Source organism: Leptodactylus fuscus, chromosome 1 (assembly GCF_031893055.1).
Source record: "Leptodactylus fuscus isolate aLepFus1 chromosome 1, aLepFus1.hap2, whole genome shotgun sequence".
Taxonomy (NCBI): Eukaryota; Metazoa; Chordata; class Amphibia; order Anura; family Leptodactylidae; genus Leptodactylus; species Leptodactylus fuscus.
In genome coordinates this window covers 155,235,137-155,256,868 of record NC_134265.1, presented here as the reverse complement: position 1 = coordinate 155,256,868, position 21,732 = coordinate 155,235,137, and the positions used below count along the sequence as shown (strand labels likewise).

The 21,732-nt window shown below is 42.1% G+C and overlaps 1 protein-coding gene across 1 annotated transcript in view; it reads left to right on the top strand.

Moving 5' to 3' along the window:
• Positions 1–1,201: 1,201 nt before the first annotated feature.
• The window catches only part of LOC142210096 (zinc-regulated GTPase metalloprotein activator 1B-like), a 66,666-nt gene continuing 46,135 nt past the window's right edge, over positions 1,202–21,732 (top strand). Inside the window, exons 1-3 of the mRNA XM_075279128.1 lie at positions 1,202–1,267; positions 12,233–12,358; positions 16,841–16,927. Of these exons, the coding sequence (XP_075135229.1) occupies positions 12,253–12,358; positions 16,841–16,927 (193 nt within the window). The 5' untranslated portion in view covers positions 1,202–1,267; positions 12,233–12,252. The remainder of the gene's footprint in view (positions 1,268–12,232; positions 12,359–16,840; positions 16,928–21,732) is intronic.

The window sequence follows — 21,732 nt, the reverse complement described above, 5'->3', positions numbered from 1 at the left end:
TGTGCAAGCTTGTGATCCATGTGTATGCATGCGGGTGTGCATGCACGTGTGTAGTCCGTGTATATGTGTGTGTGCGTGCGTGCCTGTATTTGTGTGTGTGCATGTGTGTGATCCATGTGTATGTATACGTGTGTGGTCAGTGTATATGTATGCATGTGTGTGCACGTGCGTGTGTTTGTGTGGTGCTGCGGCTCCTTTAGCTGCGATTCTTTGGCGCTGTTGCTATAATCCGTCCCTGTCAGTCACAACTGTTATTTTCCCCTCAGTGCTTTTACTTTACCCCATTACATGCATAGGGCCTAAATTTAGGGGCCCCAATCTCATGACGGGGGGACGCTAGTGAGATGTAACGTGCGCAGTATTCTGCTCCTCTGGGTGGAGAGGGGGCGGGCCAAATTTCTGCCAAATGGGGTCCCCTGGGTTCCATTGCAGTTTGTAATTTCTAGGATTCATTAGTGTCTATTTTAGGACAAAAGCATATTAGTTTGTCGTTGAATGCAGCGCAAGAATTTTCATTCAAGCAAAGGCTCAAGCAAGTGAAGGCTCAGAACCTGGACCACCAGCACTAAAGCTGTTTACCCCCACGACTGACGCAGCAGAGCATTGGCCTCACAGATATACAGGACTGCTACAGCAGTGTGGAGGATCTTCAGACATGTATCTTCCTCATGCTCCATATCAAAGCTGCATTTGGCGCTCTTCCTTTCATCCTTTACACCGTGTTCAGTGTACATGTACATCTAGACTCACATATGTACAGAGGGATATACATGGTAAGGGGCTCCCAGCACTGTCTTGTACATGTACATCTATTCTAGACTCATATATGTACTGTATATTGGGATATACTGTACATGGTAAGGGGCTCCCAGCACTGTCTTGTACATGTACTGTACATCTAGACTCACATATGTATATTGGGATATACATGGTAAGGGGCTCCCAGCACTGTCTTGTACCTAGACTCATATATATATATATATATATATATATATATATATATATATATATATATATATATATATATATAGAGGGATATACATGGTAAGGGGCTCTCAGCACTGCTCTGCTTGTCACGGCCTGACCGCTTTCACCACAGGGACACTCCGCGCGAAGCATCGTCTACCTCGGCTACTTCCAGCTCTGCGGCTCCTGTGACAGGACGGAGTCCGTGTTTCTGGGGGAAGCATTTAGCTGCAGCACCGGAACACGCCGACCGGCCGCACGTCTTGGGGCTGTGTGCATTGAGCACTAACTGTGTGGTGATGTATGCGGCAATTTGTAGAATCGCTTCTCATAGCTGCCCTGTATTGGAAAGTGAAATAAACGCGTTGTTCTGGTGTAGTGGTTCCTGGGGCGGTAACGCAGTGTACATATTACTGTGCGGAACCGTCAGCATGTCTGACATCGCACTAACAATAAGTATTAACGCTTTAGGACGCAGCACGTTGTTTCCTCAAAGTCTGAGCTTTTGACTTTTGGTGAGGTAGCCATATGGCATATTCTGCCACGTGATAAGTTGTAGTTAGCCTATTGGTTACATTTTATTAACTCTTTCTGAGGGGATGAGGAATATATATATCCTACTGTATTGTATTATATTGAGAAATGCATTCACTTCTATTACTGAGTGCTGTTGCCAGTCTTTAATAATATAAATACATTGAAGGCTCCCAGCTGTGATGGATACAGATTACCACCCCTGCATTGCTCTATGGGAACGGTTAGGGTAAGTTCACACGGAACCTGAGGCAGAGGCTGATCCAAAAACCGGGTAGCCACGACTGAAAGCCTGTGCACTGCATCGCCATCCAGCCGTGCACACTGCTCCGGATTAGGTCCAATGAATGAGCCTAGTGCGGAGGAGGGAGTGTCTGGAGTGTCTGGCAACTCGGCCTGAAGAATGAGCACCTCGCTTCTTTTTTCTGGGAGCCGGAAGAAACGGCTCCTGGAAAAAAAGCCCTGAGCTGTCTTTTTGGACAGGATTTTGAGGCGGATACGGCCTCAAAATCCTGACCAAAAAAACTCAGTGTGAACTTACCCTTAAGGGTTTTTTTGCAGGCAGATTTTCACGCGGAAAAGATAGTGTAAAAAAAAGAAGCGACATGCCCATCTTGCTGCGGATTCCGCAGCTCGAGACACACTCCTGCTTAGGCCCATTAATTTGAGCCTAATCAGGAGCGAGACACTGCGACTGAATACTGGTGCACTGCGTCAGCATCCAGTCATGGCTAGCTGCTTGGAATTTCACATGGTGGAATTTGTTTTTCACAGTGTGAACATGTCCTTTGGGGGGGGGGGGGGGGTGTTTCACACCTGCACTCGTGGTGTAGTTTGCGCAGTCCGTCTGGTTTCCGTCTTCTGCCCCGCGAAACTGGACAGGAGAGGGAAACCTGGAGGTCGGTTTCCAAAGCACTTGTGTGCATCTTCTGCCTGTCCCTGGAGAAACAGCTTTTTTAATCGGACACAGAGTCCTGCATGTTGCAGCATAGTGTGATCTGTATGAACTGGTGAATGGACAACTGCTGCTAATGGTGCCATCCCGCTTCCTAAGCAGTCTCCATCATCATGCAATAGTAAAGCATTTCACATTAACTAGAACCCACCTCAACATTACATTACATCAATAGGCGGGAACTGGCTGGAAACTTAAAGGGATTCTACCACTAAAACACTTTTTTTTCTAGTTACCACGTCGGAATAGCCTTTAAAAAGGCTATTCGTCTCTTACCTGTGGAAGTGCTCTCCGCCGTTCGTTCAAAATACCGGTTTGTACCGGTATGCTAATGAGTTCTCTCGCAGCGATGGGGGCGTCCCCATCTCAGGAGCAGCGATGGGGGCGTCCCCATTGCAGCTCGAAAACTCACCGCAGCGCCGCCTCTCCGGTCTTCGGTGTCCTCCCCTTGCCTCTTCAGCGTCTATCGGACGCCTGCGCAGTATGCTCTCTGTTCGGCGAAGATTGCCGAACGTACTGCGCATGCGCGAAAGTTCGGTGCCCGCACTATGGCTGGGATCGCAATTTCGCGCATGCGCAGTACGTTCAGCAATCTTCATCGAACAGAGCGTACTGCGCAGGCGTCCGACAGTACGCTGAAGAGGCAAGGGGAGGACACCGAAGACCAGAGAGGCAGCGCTGCGGTGAGTTTTCGAGCTGCAATGGGGCTGCTCCTGCGATGGGGACGCCCCCATCGCTGCGAGAGAACTCATTAGCATACCGGTACAAACCGGTATTTTGAATGAACGGCGCGGCGGAGAGCACTTCCACAGGTAAGAGACGAATAGCCTTTTTAAAGGCTATTCCGACGTGGTAACTAGAAAAAAAAGTGTTTTAGTGGTAGAATCCCTTTAATGACGTGTCTTGGTTTCTGCATTATTATTAGTAGCTTGTTAAATGCTTAATTAACAATTCCATAATATAGTTCTGAGGCAGGAAGTCTGTAGCATGTATGTTCAGCTTGTGGGTCATTCCATGTCATTACATGTGGATCACTCTATATTTTTAATTCTTTTGAGATTTTGTTATTTGGTAATAGTATGTCAGAGAATGCAAAATGTGAAGAAGAAAAAATTCTAGCAATTTTTTTTATTTTTAATTGATTTTCAAAGTTCAGAAAAAGTGTGAATTTCTGTGTTGCCTGCCTTTACATTTCTCTTCATAACTCAGGCTAGAAAAAAGATAGAGAAACAAAATAATCACCATTCTACTCAGAATTGTACAGGCTTTCACCAGATATGTCAAAAAATTTTTTAAAACGCATTTCTGAAAAAACATTCAATTTAAAAATTTCCCAAAATGCACATGTGCCTGCTATGCTCCAAGCCACATTTGTACCAAAATTCAAGTTGGGATCGCGATGGGATCATATTTTAAAGTATAACTATTACAGTGTCAATTCAAAAATCTTGTATTCAGATCTGTTCAGCCTGTGGTCTAAAAGTGCGGGGTCTAGATTTACCAAATAATCCAGGATTTTTAGATATTACTGTATTATTTTATCATGTCACAGCTTAGGGGCCTTCACACTACCGTTGTTGTCCGCTCAGCAGTGTCCGTGGCTATTGTCCGTACAAGATTTTAGCAACAGACACTAGCTGGTCCGTTTGCAATTTCCATTCATTACAATGGGATTTTATCTTGTGTCCTTTAGTGTCCGTTTACAACAATGTCCATTTTTTCAAGCGGACAAAAAAATCCTACATGCAGGACTTTTCTGTCCGTTCGAAAAAACGAGCAGTAAGTGTCCGTTTTTTGTTTTGTTTTTTTTTTACCATAGAGGTCTATGGGTAACGGACACTAACTGATAGCCATCAGTTACTGTCTGTGTGTGTCCGTTATGATAAGTGTCCATTTTGGTTTTTTTTTTGAACAGACACGAATGGTAGTGTGAACCCTACCTTAGAAGCATGAGAGGACAGAGGAGAAAGCTTTATTAGGGCTCAACCTGAGAAGGAACAGGGGTAGACAGTGAATACAGAGCAGATAACAGGCCAGCAACTGTGTCAGTAAGGGATCGTTCACATCTGCGCCCCGGTCTCCGTTATGCAGATTTCCATTTCCTGTTGCCCAACAGGAGACGGAAACCTGCGGGCATTTTTCAAACCCATTCAAATGAATGGGTTTGGAACGTGTCCACCCATGAGCGCCGGTGAGCGTTTTGTGCTTTCTGCGGCGAAACCGTTTTCTTTTAACTGGACACAATGTCGGACATGCAGAACTTTGTGCCCGGTTAAAAAAAAAAACGTTTTGCCGCGGAGAGCACAAAACGCTCACCGGCGTTGACGGCCGGACACGGTCTGTCAGGTTTCTGCCCCTGTGTCGGAAGAAGACGGAAACCTGAAAATGCAAATCGGGCGCTGGCATGAACTTACATGTCCTGACTACGAAGAGGAGGAGAATTTTTTAAAACATTGGTTACAGGAAGGAGAACCCATCAAAGGGACTCAGTAATACCACACTTTAATTCCATGTAATGAAACAGAAATAAAAACAAGGATTTTTTCATTCCGCAATGACAGTGAAGTCCATGAAGTGATAGAAGGTGGCACAAGATTGGCAATGGATGACATAACTAGTTCTGTGACCTGTGAATATGATTGGCGCTGGTGGCTGGCTACTGTACTCTCCAAAGATTGTGAAAATGAAGACGTAGAATTGACTTTTTTGCATCCTTCTGGTCCAGCATCATCCTTTGTGTATCCAAGAAAACCAGACATTTTAAAACTTAACAAAAATCAGATATTAAAGGGATTCAATTATTAAAATGACATTTTTTTCTCCTTAACATGACATTTTTTCTCCTTTCTTCCGGCGCTGGCTTCAAACTTCTGAGCATGTGCAGTCGGCTCTGCCGTCGGGTCTCGGGCAGAGTCAATTGCGCATGCCTGCGGCAATTTTCCTGCGGCTGCTTACACAGTAAACTGGTGTAAGTGGCCATTTTCATGTGGCTGATTACACAGTAAGCTGGGGTAAGCGGCCACAAGAAAATGACTGCTGGCATGCGTAGCCGGCTCTGCCCGAGGCCCAAAGGCAGAGCCGACTGCGCATGCCCAGAAGTTTGAAACCAGCTCCGGAAGAGCAGGGAGAGGCTGTTCCAGGCAAAGATGGAGGCGGCGCTGGAGATTTCTCTCGGGGGACGTCCCCAGTGCTGTTTGAGTGCTGAGGACCGCCCCCAGTGCTGTGAGAGAACTCATCTGCATACAGAAGAAAATCGGGATTTCTACCGAACGGCGGTGCGGAGAAGACATCTAATGGTAGAAGAAGAATAGCCTTTCTTAAGGCTATTCCTACATGTAAGGGAGAAAAAAAATGTCATTTCAATGATTGAATCCCTTTAACTCAGGTGGAGCCGAACACCATGACACCATGTGTCATACTCTGTGACACATTGCTAGTAAGCGCTGATGGACAAGATTACATTTCACTCACTAGAAGGGACAAATTGATGATAAAAGACCAGTAGTTTAATGTACGTCCTAATAAGTGTTTGATTAGTTCATATTTTATAGAATGAGGATGTAACTACTGGACTATTCTTCTTAATAAATTACATGTTTAGTGATATAATAAAAAAATTGTTACATGTAGAAATAGGTGTTATAAATATTGGTTCTTTTAATCTTGTTATATAATTAGGATGAAACTGTATTTAGAAAATCCCACTTGAGGTTATGATCAGCTTTTTTTCTTTTGGTTTGTTCAATGCATTCAGGTTGAAAATGCTGAACAAGTTGTGTTCTGATGATGAAGTTGTATTTATTTTGGCACTTACGGGATTTGTTTTTTATATTTCTTTATTGTTGCATAAAAATGTTGAATTCAGCAAGTTGTAATATGAAAAGAAAAAAGGAAGAAGCTCACACAAACATAATATCAGATGATTTGAGGCTTTAAAAAAAAAAAAGAAAAATAGATCCCAATTTGGTACCAAGTTGAAACCCTGTACAAGTATAACCTAGAACACAAGTAACACATATGCATTTTTTTCACAATTTTAAAACATACATTTTTTTCACAATTGCGCACCAAATTTTGAATTTGATTTCTCCAAAACAAAATATAAAGAAATATGGTCTTGTGACATCAAATGAAAGCCGGGACCGTTCTGAGAAAAATGATGCCTCTCCCACCTCTGTATCTTAATTCTAGCCCGAGATATGATAAAAAATGTAAAGCCATACCAGGCCAAAATTTGCGCTTTTTCAAAACTTTAGAAGTCTGTAAAAAATTAACGGATGAAGAAAAAAATTCTAAACTGTTTATTTGTAGTTAACTTAGGTTGTACTTCATAAAAATAAAAAAAATCTAGACGTCAGGTAAAAAAATATTCATATTTGGATCACTTGATATGGAATGACTCATGCATGTAATTTGCGAACATACCACATGCCAATAGCATTCCCCAGACAACCGCATATAGATAGCCTTGGCAGAAATCACAGATCGATAATAAAAATACAGATAGGGCATACTGCTGTTAAAGAAGGCAGAGTGACGTGAAGGATATTTTATATCTGCATTGTATGTAATTTGTACACACAGACACGTTCATCACACCAAATAGATTTTAATGTGATACAGAGATGTTCTCTGTTTAGAGATGGCTGGTGCTACATCTCCATTCTTGTCTGGCGGGGGGATGGTGGAAGGTATGATCAGACATAAAAGTTCTCAGAGAACTGAAATATTGTGTAAGGCTAGGTTCATACAGTCCTATGGAAAAAGTTTGGGCACCCCTATTAATCTTAATCATTTTTAGTTCTAAATATTTTGGTGTTTGCAACAGCCATTTCAGTTTGATATATCTAATAACTGATGGACACAGTAATATTTCAGGATTGAAATGAGGTTTATTGTACTAACAGAAAATGCGCAATATGCATTAAACCAAAATTTGACCGGTGCAAAAATATGGGCACCTCAACAGAAAAGTGACATTAATATTTAGTAGATCCTCCTTTTGCAAAGATAACAGCCTCTAGTCGCTTCCTGTAGCTTTTAATCAGTTCCTGGATCCTGGATGAAGGTATTTTGGACCATTTCTTTCTACAAAACAATTCAAGTTCAGTTAAGTTTGATGGTCGCCGAACATGGACAGCCCGCTCTCAAATGATCTGAAAACAAAGATTGTTCAACATAGTTGTTCAGGGGAAGGATACAAAACGTTGTCTCAGAGATTTAACCTGTCAGTTTCCACTGTGAGGAACATAGTAAGGAAATGGAAGACCACAGGGACAGTTCTTGTTAAGCCCAGAAGTGGCAGGCCAAGAAAAATATCAGAAAGGCAGAGAAGAAGAATGGTGAGAACAGTCAAGGACAATCCACAGACCACCTCCAAAGAGCTGCAGCATCATCTTGCTGCAGATGGTGTCACTGTGCATCGGTCAACTATACAGCGCACTTTGCACAAATAGAAGCTGTATGGGAGAGTGATGAGAAAGAAGCCGTTTCTGCACGTACGCCACAAATAGAGTTGCCTGAGGTATGAAAAAGCACATTTGGACAAGGCAGCTTCATTTTGGAAACAAAAATTGAGTTGTTTGGTTATAAAAAAAGGCATTATGCATGGCGTCCAAAAAGAAACAGCATTCCAAGAAAAACACATGCTACCCACTGTAAAATTTGGTGGAGGTTCCATCATGCTTTGGGGCTGTGTGGCCAATGCCGGCATCGGGAATCTTGTTAAAGTTGAGGGTCGCATGGATTCCACTCAGTATCAGCAGATTCTTGAGAATAATGTTCAAGAATCAGTGACGAAGTTGAAGTTACGCCGGGGATGGATATTTCAGCAAGACAATGATCCAAAACACCGCTCCAAATCCTCAGGCATTCATGCAGAGGAACAATTACAATGTTCTGGAATGGCCATCCCAGTCCCCAGACCTGAATATCATTGAACATCTGTGGGATGATTTGAAGCGGGCTGTCCATGCTCGGCGACCATCTAACTTAACTGAACTTGAATTGTTTGTCCAAAATACCTTTATCCAGGATCCAGGAACTGATTAAAAGCTACAGGAAGCGACTAGAGGCTGTTATCTTTGCAAAAGGAGGATGTACTAAATATTAATGTCACTTTTCTGTTGAGGTGCCCATACTTTTGCACCGGTCAAATTTTGGTTTAATGCATATTGCACATTTTCTGTTAGTACAATAAACCTCATTTCAATCCTGAAATATTACTGTGTCCATCAGTTATTAGATATATCAAACTGAAATGGCTGTTGCAAATACCAAAATATTTAGAACTAAAAATGATTAAGATTAATAGGGGTGCCCAAACTTTTTCATAGGACTGTATCTACACTGTAGAGACTCTGATGCAGAAATTTGTGAAAATCGTGGGGAAAGATTATAGTTAACAACGAAAACAACACTGCCATTGTGATTAAGGCCGGGGTCCCATGTGGTGTAAACCCTGCGGGAAAAAACAAGACATTATACAATCACAGAAGAGTGACTGCGAATCGCATCCTCACTTTTGCAATTTTGGAAATTGCAGCATGTCAATTATATCTACAGAAACACTGGTGGTTTCCCTATAGATAGAATTGAAGCAGAAAGTCCGCAGAGAAAAACTTTGCAAACTTTCTGTGCGATGCACTGTGGGAAGAACTGTAATGCATTACTGCTGCAGGTTTTCCCGCAGCGTTTTTTGTTTTGCGGGACACCACATGGGGCCTTAGCCTAAAGAGCATCTGTCACCAAGTTGAAAATGCTAAATATAAATCATGATTCTCGCTGTGCCTAAAAACAATGTTGTTTTTTAAAAAAAAAAAAAAAAAATATGTGTCCAATCATACGAAAGATATGGCCTCTGGAATATGACATGTAAGCTAGCTCAGAACCTCCACATGGGCAGGAACTTTTATTTTGTCATAGAAAAACAAAAGGTTAGCGCCCACTTGAAGAATCAGAGCTTTAACCTTCCAGAGACCATATCTTTTTTGAACAGGTGGACAGATTTTAAAAGACAAACACCAAATTGACTGGGGCACAGCAAGAATCAAATGATGTGTGCCATTGAGTATTTTGTACTTGGTACCAGATCCTGGTGATGGCTGCAGCTAAGCACAGCTTATCACGTGGGATGAGCTGATAGGTTCCTCATAATGTTACTTTGATGAAAAGCGGATGTCATCTGATATAGTTGGATAACAAAAAAAAAATAAAGCATCTGCCTTGTTGTCATAACCACCTTGACAGGAAGCACATTGACCAGACCACAAGCCAGGGTGTGCCTTCTTGGCACAAGATTTGTTTGTATCAGTAAATTCTGTCCTAGCCTGCCTAGAACTCTTTATATGTTATAAAGAAGGTTTTTAGCTGAGCAATATGTTATTACAATTTCTGCCCATATCAATGGCAGCCTAAATACTACCCATTGGTACCAGCTGCATGTCACAAGTTATAGAGGACCTTTTATATTACCTCTATTACCTCCAAGTCTTTGCATCCTTTAATAGGCACTGGTCCACTGATTCCGACACAGTTGGAATTTTTTCTCTAGCCTCTTCAATTCTGAGAAATTGATCTTATTAGTTTCAGCACTCAGTGTGCTACGTAGGCTCATTACTGTCAGGTGGGCAGTCCTAGGCTGAAACGGGCTGTTTTGCCTAATTGCCATATTGGGTTCTGAAACTAATGGTACTGATTGCTCAGGATTGGTGGGGGCCAGAAGAGACTCCATAGTATGATAATAGTAGTTCTGGTTCGGATGTGTTCATCGGGCAAACCTCGCAAGACAGATCTCGTGAGTTCTGCCCCAACACATACTTGAAAAGGAGCAGCACTTATTGAATGGGTTATCTGGTTTCTGTGATTGATGGATTATCTTTAGGTTGTCCTAGTCCGGATACCTCAGCTCTACCACATAGGGCTAGTTCACACGTAAAAACCGCCTGGCTTATTTTGGTCCTGAAAAAAACGCTTCCTAATTAGGTAGCGTTTTTTTGGCCTTGAGACATTTTTGGGAGCGTTTTCTTGAGCAGTTTTTGGTAAAAACTTCTTCAGAAAACACCAGATGGTTTTCCCCTTACCTAAAGTGAATGGACTGTAAAAAAAACGCTAGGCATTTTTTGCCTCCCATTCACTTTTATTGTTTTCCTTAGGCGGAATCCGCCTGAAGAAAGGTCATGTCGCTTCTTTTTTATGCTAGCAGAAAAAAACTGCTAGCAGAAAAGAAAACAAAGCTAGCAGTCTCCATAGACCATCATTGTATGGAGGTAGATTTTGAGGCGAAATCTGCTGTCAAAATCTGCCTCATTGCCCCCGTGTGAACTAGCCCATAGACTTCAATGAGGCGGCACTGCAGTACCTACACTCGCCACTACAGTTTATATGGCAAGTGAGCAGTGCAGCTGTCTTACAATGTCTCGGTACTGGTGATCTGCAGGGGGCCCGGGTTTTGGACCTCTGCAGATCTAATATTGATGGCCTATCCAACCCTTGAAACTGGACAACCCCTTTAAATGATGCGAATGAGCTGGACTTGGAGGAGGTGGTGAAAGGTCCATCAGCTCTCCTGACATTTTTGATTTAGTAAATAATTGTATACTCTGTTATGAAGTCCAACTGCTGGAACCCTCACCATTCACCAGAAAAAGGGTTCTGGTCCCTTGTTCCTACCTAACCACAAGCCTGAAGCTAGAAGTGTCAATGGACTGGAGATTTAGTATGAGTCCGGTCACTCCATTTACAGTCTGTGGCACTGATGCTGGGCCTTTCATTTCTTCCTGTTGACAATGAATGGACAGCAGGGCGAATGCTCAATCATTACTCCATTCCAACTCCTCCTGGCCTGGAGGCGAATGAGGTCCTACATTCAAATGATCAGCAGGGCTTTCAGCTATCGGACATAACTAACTAGCATTTATCATTTTATATAGTATATGCTTTACTACTTTAGATTGAATTTCACAATTAAATTAGGCTTCTGCATTTTATCACAGATGGGTCCTTGTAGTTATTTCTATCCACAAAACAGGATGTGTGTGATCAGGGTTACTTTAATGAAATTTACCAAGGGCACTGTGAGCCAGCCTCACAATGCTGAGTGTGTAAAGGGACACCAGCAGAAACAAAGATTTACGTTGTTAATGGTCATTTCATTTCCAGTAATAGAAGCATCAAGGGCAGCCTCCAGTTTATGACAAAGGATAAATTCACAAGTATTTCCCTTGTCAGCATGCACCCTGGAATTATTTCAGTTTTTGTAACATCTCCATTTTAATCCAGAATGCCTATCTCTGCTTCCATGTGGTGTGGAGCAAATAGGATTCAGAGTGTTCTATACTGATGAGACAAAGGTGATTTGTGGCTAAGAAGATGCAAGGACTTGACTTATATACCTGTGAATGTAATTAATAACTTAGTATGTTTGGTTTGTTTTGAGGCTTATGTTATTTTTAAAGCAGCTTATCAGGCAATATATAATATTCTATAAATGCACTAATACATAAAGAGCAGTCATTGTCGGGTTATATATCAACTGCCCCATGTCATATTTTCACAGGTGTTCCTTTTCTTTTTTTTTTTTTAAACTAGTTTTACTGTAGTGCTTATTTATGATGTAGGTTAACCTCTTTGTTAAATGTTGTGCATATTTAGTTAGTGTAGATGCTCCCTCTATTATATCCTGCTCTTAGGGCAGCAGAAATCACTTGACAGGTTCACTTTCTTCCTAATAAAATAAAAAATATTGTATTTGTCAATTGTTTTTGATTTATTTTACAGTGTGAGGCCCTATTGTCTTCATGGAGGATGATGATGACTGCCCTGAACTTGTTCCCATCAAGGAACTGGTACAGAATGAACAACCGCAGCGTAAGATTCCAGTCACTATTATAACAGGTTACTTAGGTAAGTACACCCTGGTTTCTAATACTTGGTACTGCTCCTCTGAAAGTAGAAACCTCTCTTAAGGCTAAGGACCCATGTGGCGTCCTGCAGCAAAAAAGTGCACGTGAAAAACCATGGTGGCAACGCATTACTGTTCTTCCTGCAGCGCTTTAGACTGAAAGTAGGTATAATTGACATGCTGCGATTTCCAAAACTGCGCTGGTTTTGTAAACTGTGCGGTTTTTACCACTAAGTGGGTATGGGATTCGCTAAAATACCATATCCACTTTGTACCGACTGAGAAATGCCGCAATTTTTTTTTCCCGTGGCGTTTCGGCTACGTGGGGCCCGACCTTAGGCTAAGACCTCACATTGCGGAAACGCAGCTATTCTTGTTGCATATTCTGCGTTTTTTTTTTGTTTTTTTTTCGAGCCAAAGCCAGGAATGGATTGAGAAGAATGAAGTACAGTGGCATGTAGAAGTTTGGACACCCCTGGCCAAAATGACTGTTATTGTGAACAGTTAAGCAAGTTGAAGATGAAATGATCTTTAAAAGGAATAAAGTTACAGATTAAACACACCCCTTTCATTTTAAGCAATATCTGTGTATTATATTTGAGTACAATTTTAGAGTGAAAAAGGAAAGGAGTACCTTGCAAAAGTTTGGGAACCCTTGTAAATTTGTGTGCTCAGATAACTTTGACCAAGGTCTCAGACTTTAGCCAGTTAGGCTAGCTGCAGAAGACCGTGTGTATTTTGCGATCAGCAAACTAGTAATTAGTGTTCAGTTTTTGCGGACAGAGTGTGTTCAGTGTTTCTTCAGCATCAGTGAAGTGTGTCCACAAAAACTGATGGAGTGTCTTCAGTGTGCCATCAGTGTGTGGTCCTAGTTTGCGGATCCACCATAAAAAACACAGGTGACATCTAATGATATATCCAGCTTGTCTGTGAAAACAGATAGCACACTGATGACATACTGAGCACATCAGTGTGCTGTCATAGGTTTTTAGTCTCCCATGGGCTTTTATGGGCGAGCCCATTCCACAAAGCTGAACAGAATAGGACATGTTCTACCTGATGTGGTACAGAATCACAGCTTGCACGCTGATCAGTTAAAAACATGGTCGTATGCATGTATCTATAGAAATGAATGGGTCAGTGTGCTATCCGCGAAAAACAAGGATTGCACATAGATCTTCTCAACAATCATCTGCAAGGAGCCTTATGGTTATGACTTGTTCACTACCGTCATTAGGAAGAGCTAAGTGATGCAAATTTTTCAGCTTTATAAATACCCTTCCTCCTCTAACCTTGTGCCAAAGGTTCTTCTAAGTAGCTGCCGAGCACTGAAAATGCCTATAAATGAAAATGGTGGAGGCCCACAAAGCAGGAGAAAGCTATAAGAAGATAACAAAGTATTTTGAAGTTGCCTTTTCCTCAATTCAAAGTGTAGTTAAGAAATGAGAGTTAACAGGAACAATGGAGGTCAAGATAAGGTCTAGAAGACTAAGAAAAATTTCAGAGACAGCTGCGCATAGGATTGCCTGAGTGGCAAATCAGAACCCCCACTTGACTGCCAAAGATCTTCAGGCTGAGGCCCCACGGGCCGGAAACGCCACGCTAAAGTGCTGTGGGAACAACCACGCCGTGAATGCATCGCGGTTCTTCCCTCAGCGCTTTGAACAGAAAGTTCACAGAGTTTTCCTGCACGGACTGTCTGTTACCATTATATCTATGGGAAAGCCACCGGCGTTTCCATAGATATAATTGACAGGCTACGATTTCCAAAACTGCGCCAGTTTTGGAATTCTCAGCGTGTCCTCGCTGCGCTGCATGAATCCCATCCACTTTGCAAGTATTGTATAACGCCGCAGTTTTTTTCACCGCGGGCAAATGGCGGTGTTTCCGGCCCATGGGGCCCTGGCCTTAGGAAGATTTATAAGACTTGTGGTACATTGTTCTACTGTTCAGTGATACCTGGACATACCTGTCCTTCATGGAAGAGTCATAAGAAGAAAACCTCTCCTGCATCTTCACCATAAAATTCAGCGTTAGAAGTTTGCAAAAGAACATCTAAACAAACCTGATGCATTTTGGAAACAAGTCCTGTGGACCAATGAGGTTGAAATTGAACTGTTAGTCTGCAATGATCAAAGGTATGTTTGGAGAAAAAGGGCATAGAATTTCAGGAAGAGAATATATCTCCAACCATTAAGCAAATGGGTGGATCAATCATGGTTTGGGGTTGTGTTGCAGCCAATGGTACAGGGAACATTTCACAGGTAGAAGGAAGAATGGATTCAATGAAACTTCAGTAAATTCTTGAAGCAAACAAAACACCATCTATAAAAAACTCTGAAATTGAAAAGAGGATGAGGATGGCTTCTACAAATGGATAATGATCCTAAATACATGTCAAAATCCACCATAGACTACCTAAAAAGGCACAAGATGAAGGTTTTAACATAGTCCTCCGTCCGCTGATCTAAACATCATTGAAATTCTGTGGCTAGACCTTAAAAGAGCACTGCATGGAACACGACCCAGAAATCTCACAGAACTGGAAGACTTTTCCAAGGAAGAATGGATGAAAATCCCACAAATAAGAATTGAAAGACTCTCGGCTGCCTACAAAAAGCCTTTACAAGCTGTGATACTTGTTAAAGGAGGTGCTACTAGGTACTAACAATGCAGGGAGCCAAAACTTATGCATCGGCCGTTTTCATTTTTTGTTATTTTGAAAATGTGAAATAGGTTTTTTCAAAAATACATTGGGAATGTGTCATCTGTAATGCTATGCCTTTTGAAGATCATTGTATCTTCAACTTGCTTAACTATTCACAATAACAGTCATTTTGACTAAGGGTGACCAAACTTTTGCATGCCACTGTACAAGTAATTCCTGCATATCTTCCATTCCTTTTATAGTCACTCTCAGCTTTGGCTAAACCCCCCCCCCCCCCCCAAAATCTGCAACAAAAAAAGATGCAACGTTTCCACAACGTGTGGCTTTAGCCTTAGGGTTTATTCACATGGGACAGATTTGTTGCAGAAATGTTTGCAATTGAAAATCTGTTCAGCTAAAAGTTTTTTTTTCCTGTTTTCTGCTAATATATATATATATATATATATATATATATATATATATAGTTAAAAACAGACATATTTTCCCTCCTCTTTTGATTATATTATCCCGGATATAAAAATAAAGCCCTATGTGTTAGTTGAATAACACAAATGCTAAAAATGTTTTAGCCCTCAAAACTGCACGTACAAAAAACCCGAAAATGTGTCTGGTCCTGGACCAAAAATTGACCCAGTACAGAAGCGGCTTAAAAAAAAAAAAATTGAGCATGTTCTGCTCTTCTCTTTTTCTTCAGAACAGAGTTGCACATATCAGTCAGAGGTTTCTTTAGATGTGCCAGAGAGATAAACAAACTTACTACGTCATCTATGTATATCCTGTATATGTCAGTGATCATCAGACAGAGCAAATGCTCATTTGTCAGGTGATTGCATCTCTTATCATTGGAGCAGATTTACTGAGCTAACTGAGTCCGAATTCCTGCTTAATTTGTGCCAAAAAATGCCAGTCTGTTAGAAGTTCCTATTTTATGCTGTATTACTCTGGAGTTTATATAGCACATCTTATCAGGTCAGTGACTTTGTAAAAACAGCTGAGGAGTGTTTCCAATCCATTTATTAATTATTTCTCTTACTTGTATAGCGCCAGCATATTTCACTGCACTTCACATACACCGTCAGTCACTCAGAACTCTCAATCTAAATTCCCTATCAGGATGTCTTTGGATTGTGGGAGGAAAACGGAACACCTAGACAAAACCACCATGCTGCTATTGGCCTGTATTAGTTGTGAGGGCGTCATAGCATGACGGTGGATTTACGTGTCGCTTTTTTGCTGAAGAACTGCTTGTATTTTTTTTTTTACTTTAATAGTGCTCAGCACATGTTATGCATCTCTCCTATAAGCTAATGGCCAGTAAACCAGAGATTTTCACATTGACAGTCATCAGCATACAGATGACATGTGGTACAAATGACTGAAATTAAAAAGCACGTGCAGTTCTTCAGCAAAAAAAAGCGGCATGTGAACCCAGCCTAACAAAGTGGAGCAATTGAAGTCATTTAGATTTTATCTAACTGATATTGTACCTACACTATACCTATATTTGACCAATTATCAAGTTCTACATTTTTCTTCTGTTGATTTTTCTAAATTTCCAACTTATTTGCTTATTCTTTTTACTATTTTTCAGTGTATTGTAATGCAGTAGTGCATTCTAGTGGTGACTTATGATATTGCATACATTACCGATAACCCATGCCGTAAACTATGGCAACAGTACCTTAATTTGATTTCCCTCGATTGTTGTCTATAGTTGAGTTACATGATATATAAAATATAAATAAATTGTATTTTATGTTTTATTGATATTTATATAATGATTTCCTTTATATTTATTCATTTGTTTATGGCTTAGGTGCTGGAAAGACAACACTGCTGAATTACATTTTGACAGAACAGCACAACAAAAGAATTGCAGTCATTGTTAATGAGTTTGGTGAAGGTAGGATATTTTTTTAGTAATTATTAGAGATGAGCGAACAGTGTTCTATCGAACACATGTTCGATCGGATATCAGGCTGTTCGATGTGTTCGATTCGAATCGAACATCACATGGCAAACTCCAAAAAAATTTGATTCCCCTCCCACCTTCCCTGGCGCTTTTTTTGCACCAATAACAGCGCAGGGGAGGTGGGACAGGAACTACGACACCGGAGGCATCGAAAAAAATCGGAAAAAGTCATTGGCTGCCGAAATCAGGTGACCTCCATTTTAGACGAATAGTGGATTTCAAATCCGGGTCATATGAGAATGTGAACTTTGTGACTAAGAGACAGGGATCGCTGTACAGGCAGGGATAGCTAGGGATAACCTTTATTTAGGTAGGAATGTTATTAAAAATAACTTTTTGGGGCTCTATCGGGTGTGTAATTGTGATTTTTGTGACATAAACATTTTCCAATAGGAATGCATTGGACAGCGCTGATTGGCCAGAGTACGGAACTCGACCAATCAGCGCTGGCTCTGCTGGAGGAGGCGGAGTCTAAGATCGCTCCACACCAATCTCCATTCAGGTCCGACCTTAGACTCCGCCTCCTCCGTCAGAGCCAGCGCTGATTGGCCGAAGGCTGGCCAATGCATTCCTATGCGAATGCAGAGACTTAGCAGTGCTGAGCCAGTTCTGCTCAACTACACATCTGATGCACACTCGGCTCTGCTACATCTGATGCACACTCGGCTCTGCTACATCTGATGTAGCAGAGCCGAGTGTGCACACTGCTACATCTGATGCACACATGATGCTACATCTGATGCACACTCGGCTCTGCTACATCTGATGTAGCAGAGCCGAGTGTGCATCAGATGTAGCAGAGCCGAGTGTGCTACATCTGATGTAGCAGAGCCGAGTGTGCATCAGATGTGTAGTTGAGCAGAACTGGCTCAGCACTGCTAAGCCTCTGCATTCGCATAGGAATGCATTGGCCAGCCTTCGGCCAATCAGCGCTGGCTCTGCCGGAGGAGGCGGAGTCTAAGGTCGGACCTGAATGGAGACTGGTGTGGAGCGATCTTAGACTCCGCCTCCTCCAGCAGAGCCAGCGCTGATTGTTCGAATTCCGTACTCTGGCCAATCAGCGCTGGCCAATGCATTTCTATGGGGAAAAGTTAGCTTGCGAAAATCGCAAACTGACAGGGATTTCCATGAAATAAAGTGACTTTTATGCCCCCAGACATGCTTCCCCTGCTGTCCCAGTGTCATTCCAGGGTGTTGGTATCATTTCCTGGGGTGTCATAGTGGACTTGGTGACCCTCCAGACACAGATTTGGGTTTCCCCCTTAACGAGTATATGTTCCCCATAGACTATAATGGGGTTCGAAACCCGTTCGAACACTCGAACAGTGAGCGGCTGTTCGAATCGAATTTCGAACCTCGAACATTTTAGTGTTCGCTCATCTCTAGTAATTATAAATTGATGATTATCACACAGAATGTTACAAGTATACAAATTTTAGCAGTATTGTAGCCTATGGTACAATGACTTGAGGATCACAGGTTCAAGCCTCCTTGGACAGGGGAATTAACAAAATTAAAAAAAAAATTAAGAAAACAAACAAAGTGTTTTAAAAAATTGAAATTACTCCACTTTCCCGAGATCACAAATGAGAATAAATAAAGAAAAATTAACATAAACAAATTAGGTTTCCCCATGACCACAAAGGCCCAAACTACACACATATAATTTTTCCAACATGGTTAACACCGTAGAGTGTATTCAATGTTTTACCTCCTGAAAAAAAATAGAGTAAAAGGCAATCCAAAAATTAGACATTCCCAATAATGGCACAAATAAAAAGTACAACTGGCTCCGCAAAAAAAGAGGCCTTAAGGATCTCTATACAGGGTGTCCGGAAAGTAAGTACACAAAATGAAAGGGTGGACTTTAGCCGGTATATGAAGCGTTTTTTTTATTAATGAACATGTGACCGGAAATGCACCGTTGTGGTGCTGCAGGTAGACCGAGATGTCTGTTTCCTATCCCTTGTTGCGCCATGTGAAAGGAGAAACAAAGAAAAGAAAGCGCTTTAATGGGAAATCAGTTTAATCAGTCACTTATTTACAAGAATTGCTGGAAGTGCCGGCCGCCTGCCTCGATGCCAGCAGTGCAACGCACATGGCCCACACCATGACAAATGCAGCCTGGATGCGGTTCACAAGCTCTTCACGGGTTGGCACAGGTGTTGCGTACACAACGGACTTGACATTCCCCACAAGAATTACTGTTACATTCACAATTACAAGCTTATATTCAGTGTGTCAGTCTACCTGCAGCGCCGCCATAGTGTATTTCCGGTTACATGTTCATTAATAAAAAAAAAAAAAAAAAAATGCTTCATATACCAGCTAAAGTCCATTCTTTCATTTTGAGTACTTACTTTCTGGACACCCTGTATATGGAAATAGCTAAAAAATTATGGTGTCAGAGTATTGTATGTCAAGAATGTTTTTATTTTTTAAATGTTGAACTTCTGTTAAGGCGTTAAAACATAAAAACAATATAAATGTGGTATCGCTGTAATTGTAAAGACCTGCTGATTATACACAGGTGGACAAAATTGTAAATTTACAGAAAATCAACTTTTGAAAATCAGTCATTGATTTTGAATTGTGGTTCAACAAAACCATTTTAAAAAGAAAAAAGAGGCTCAGTTCACATCTGCGTTTGGGGATTCTGTTCCCCTCTCCACATGAAAAATGTGGAGAGAAAAGCGCTACAAACAGCACTTTTCTCTCCGCATTTTTCGCGCAGAAACCACACGGACTCATTATAGTCTATGGGGTCCATGTTTTTTTTAGGTAACTGCTTTTTTATGCATATTAGGTTTCCATCCATTAGATTCCCCAAGTGGACCTTCTGAACGTAAACCCCGAATGCCTAAACTATCGTAGATAAAAATGATGGTACTCCAAGAAAAGATTGAAAATAATTTGACCATAAAGATATGATAAAGTAAGGGTTAGTTCACACGCAAATCTGCGTGTGCATATTCTGTCGCGGCTGCACGACGGAATACCTGTGCAGTGAGCGGAAAAAGAAGCCTGTCGGTCTCCATAGACCACCATTGTGAGGGGGCAGATTATGACGTGGATTACGCGCCATAATCTGCCCCCTCTGTGCCCGTGTGAACCGGCCCTTAAGTGACCAGTCCATGCAGCACTAGCAGCCAGATTGATTGATAGAAACTTACACTCACCGGCCACTTTATTAGGTACACCATGCTAGTAACGGGTTGGACCCCCTTTTACCTTCAGAACTGCCTCAATTCTTCGTCGCATAGATTCAACAAGGTGCTGGAAGCATTCCTCAGAGATTTTGGTCCATATTGACATGATGGCATCACACAGTTGCCGCAGATTTGTCGGCTGCACATCCATGATGCGAATCTCCCGTTCCACCACATCCCAAATATGCTCTATTGGATTGAGATCTGGTGACTGTGGAGGCCATTGGAGTACAGTGAACTCATTGTCATGTTCAAGAAACCAGTCTGAGATGATTCCAGCTTTATGACATGGCGCATTATCCTGCTGAAAGTAGCCATCAGATGTTGGGTACATTGTGGTCATAAAGGGATGGACATGGTCAGCAACAATACTCAGGTAGGCTTTGGCATTGCAACGATGCTCAATTGGTACCAAGGGGCCCAAAGAGTGCCAAGAAAATATTCCCCACACCATGACACCACCACCACCAGCCTGAACCGTTGATACAAGGCAGGATGGATCCATGCTTTCATGTTGTTGACGCCAAATTCTGACCCTACCATCCGAATGTCGCAGCAGAAATCGAGACTCATCAGACCAGGCAACGTTTTTCCAATCTTCAATTGTCCAATTTCGATGAGCTTGTGCAAATTGTAGCCTCAGTTTCCTGTTCTTAGCTGAAAGGAGTGGCACCCGGTGTGGTCTTCTGCTGCTGTAGCCCATCTGCCTCAAAGTTCGACATACTGTGCGTTCAGAGATGCTCTTCTGGCTACCTTGGTTGTAACGGGTGGCTATTTGAGTCACTGTTGCCTTTCTATCAGCTCGAACCAGTCTGGCCATTCTCCTCTGGCATCAACAACGCATTTCCGCCCACAGAACTGCCGCTCACTGGATGTTTTTTCTTTTTCGGACCATTCTCTGTAAACCCTAGAGATGGTTGTGCGTGAAAATCCCAGTAGATCAGCAGTTTCTGAAATACTCAGACCAGCCCTTCTGGCACCAACAACCATGCCACGTTCAAAGGCACTCAAATCACCTTTCTTCCTCATACTGATGCTCGGTTTGAACTGCAGGAGATTGTCTTGACCATGTCTACATGCCTAAATGCACTGAGTTGCCGCCATGTGATTGGCTGATTAGAAATTAAGTGTTAACAAGCAGTTGGACAGGTGTACCTAATAAAGTGGCCGGTGAGTGTATAAGATTAGAGCCACAAACTTTGAATAAGGCCGGGTTCACATCTGTGCCCCGGTCTCCGCTTTCAGGCTTCCATCTTCTGCCGCCAGGAGACGGAAACGTGGCAGACAGTGTCCGCTCATGAGCGTTTTGTGGTCTCTGCGGCGAAACCGTTTTTTTTTTTAACCGGACGCAAAGTCCTGCATGTCTGACTTTGTGTCCGGTTAAAAAAACCCAAAAAAACGGTTTTGCCGCGGAGACCACAAAACGCTCACGGGTGGACACTCTGCAAACTCATTCAAATGAATCGGTGACTGCCGGTTTCCGTCTCCTGTCCAGATGTGAACCCGCCCTAAGTAGTGCCAAAAATA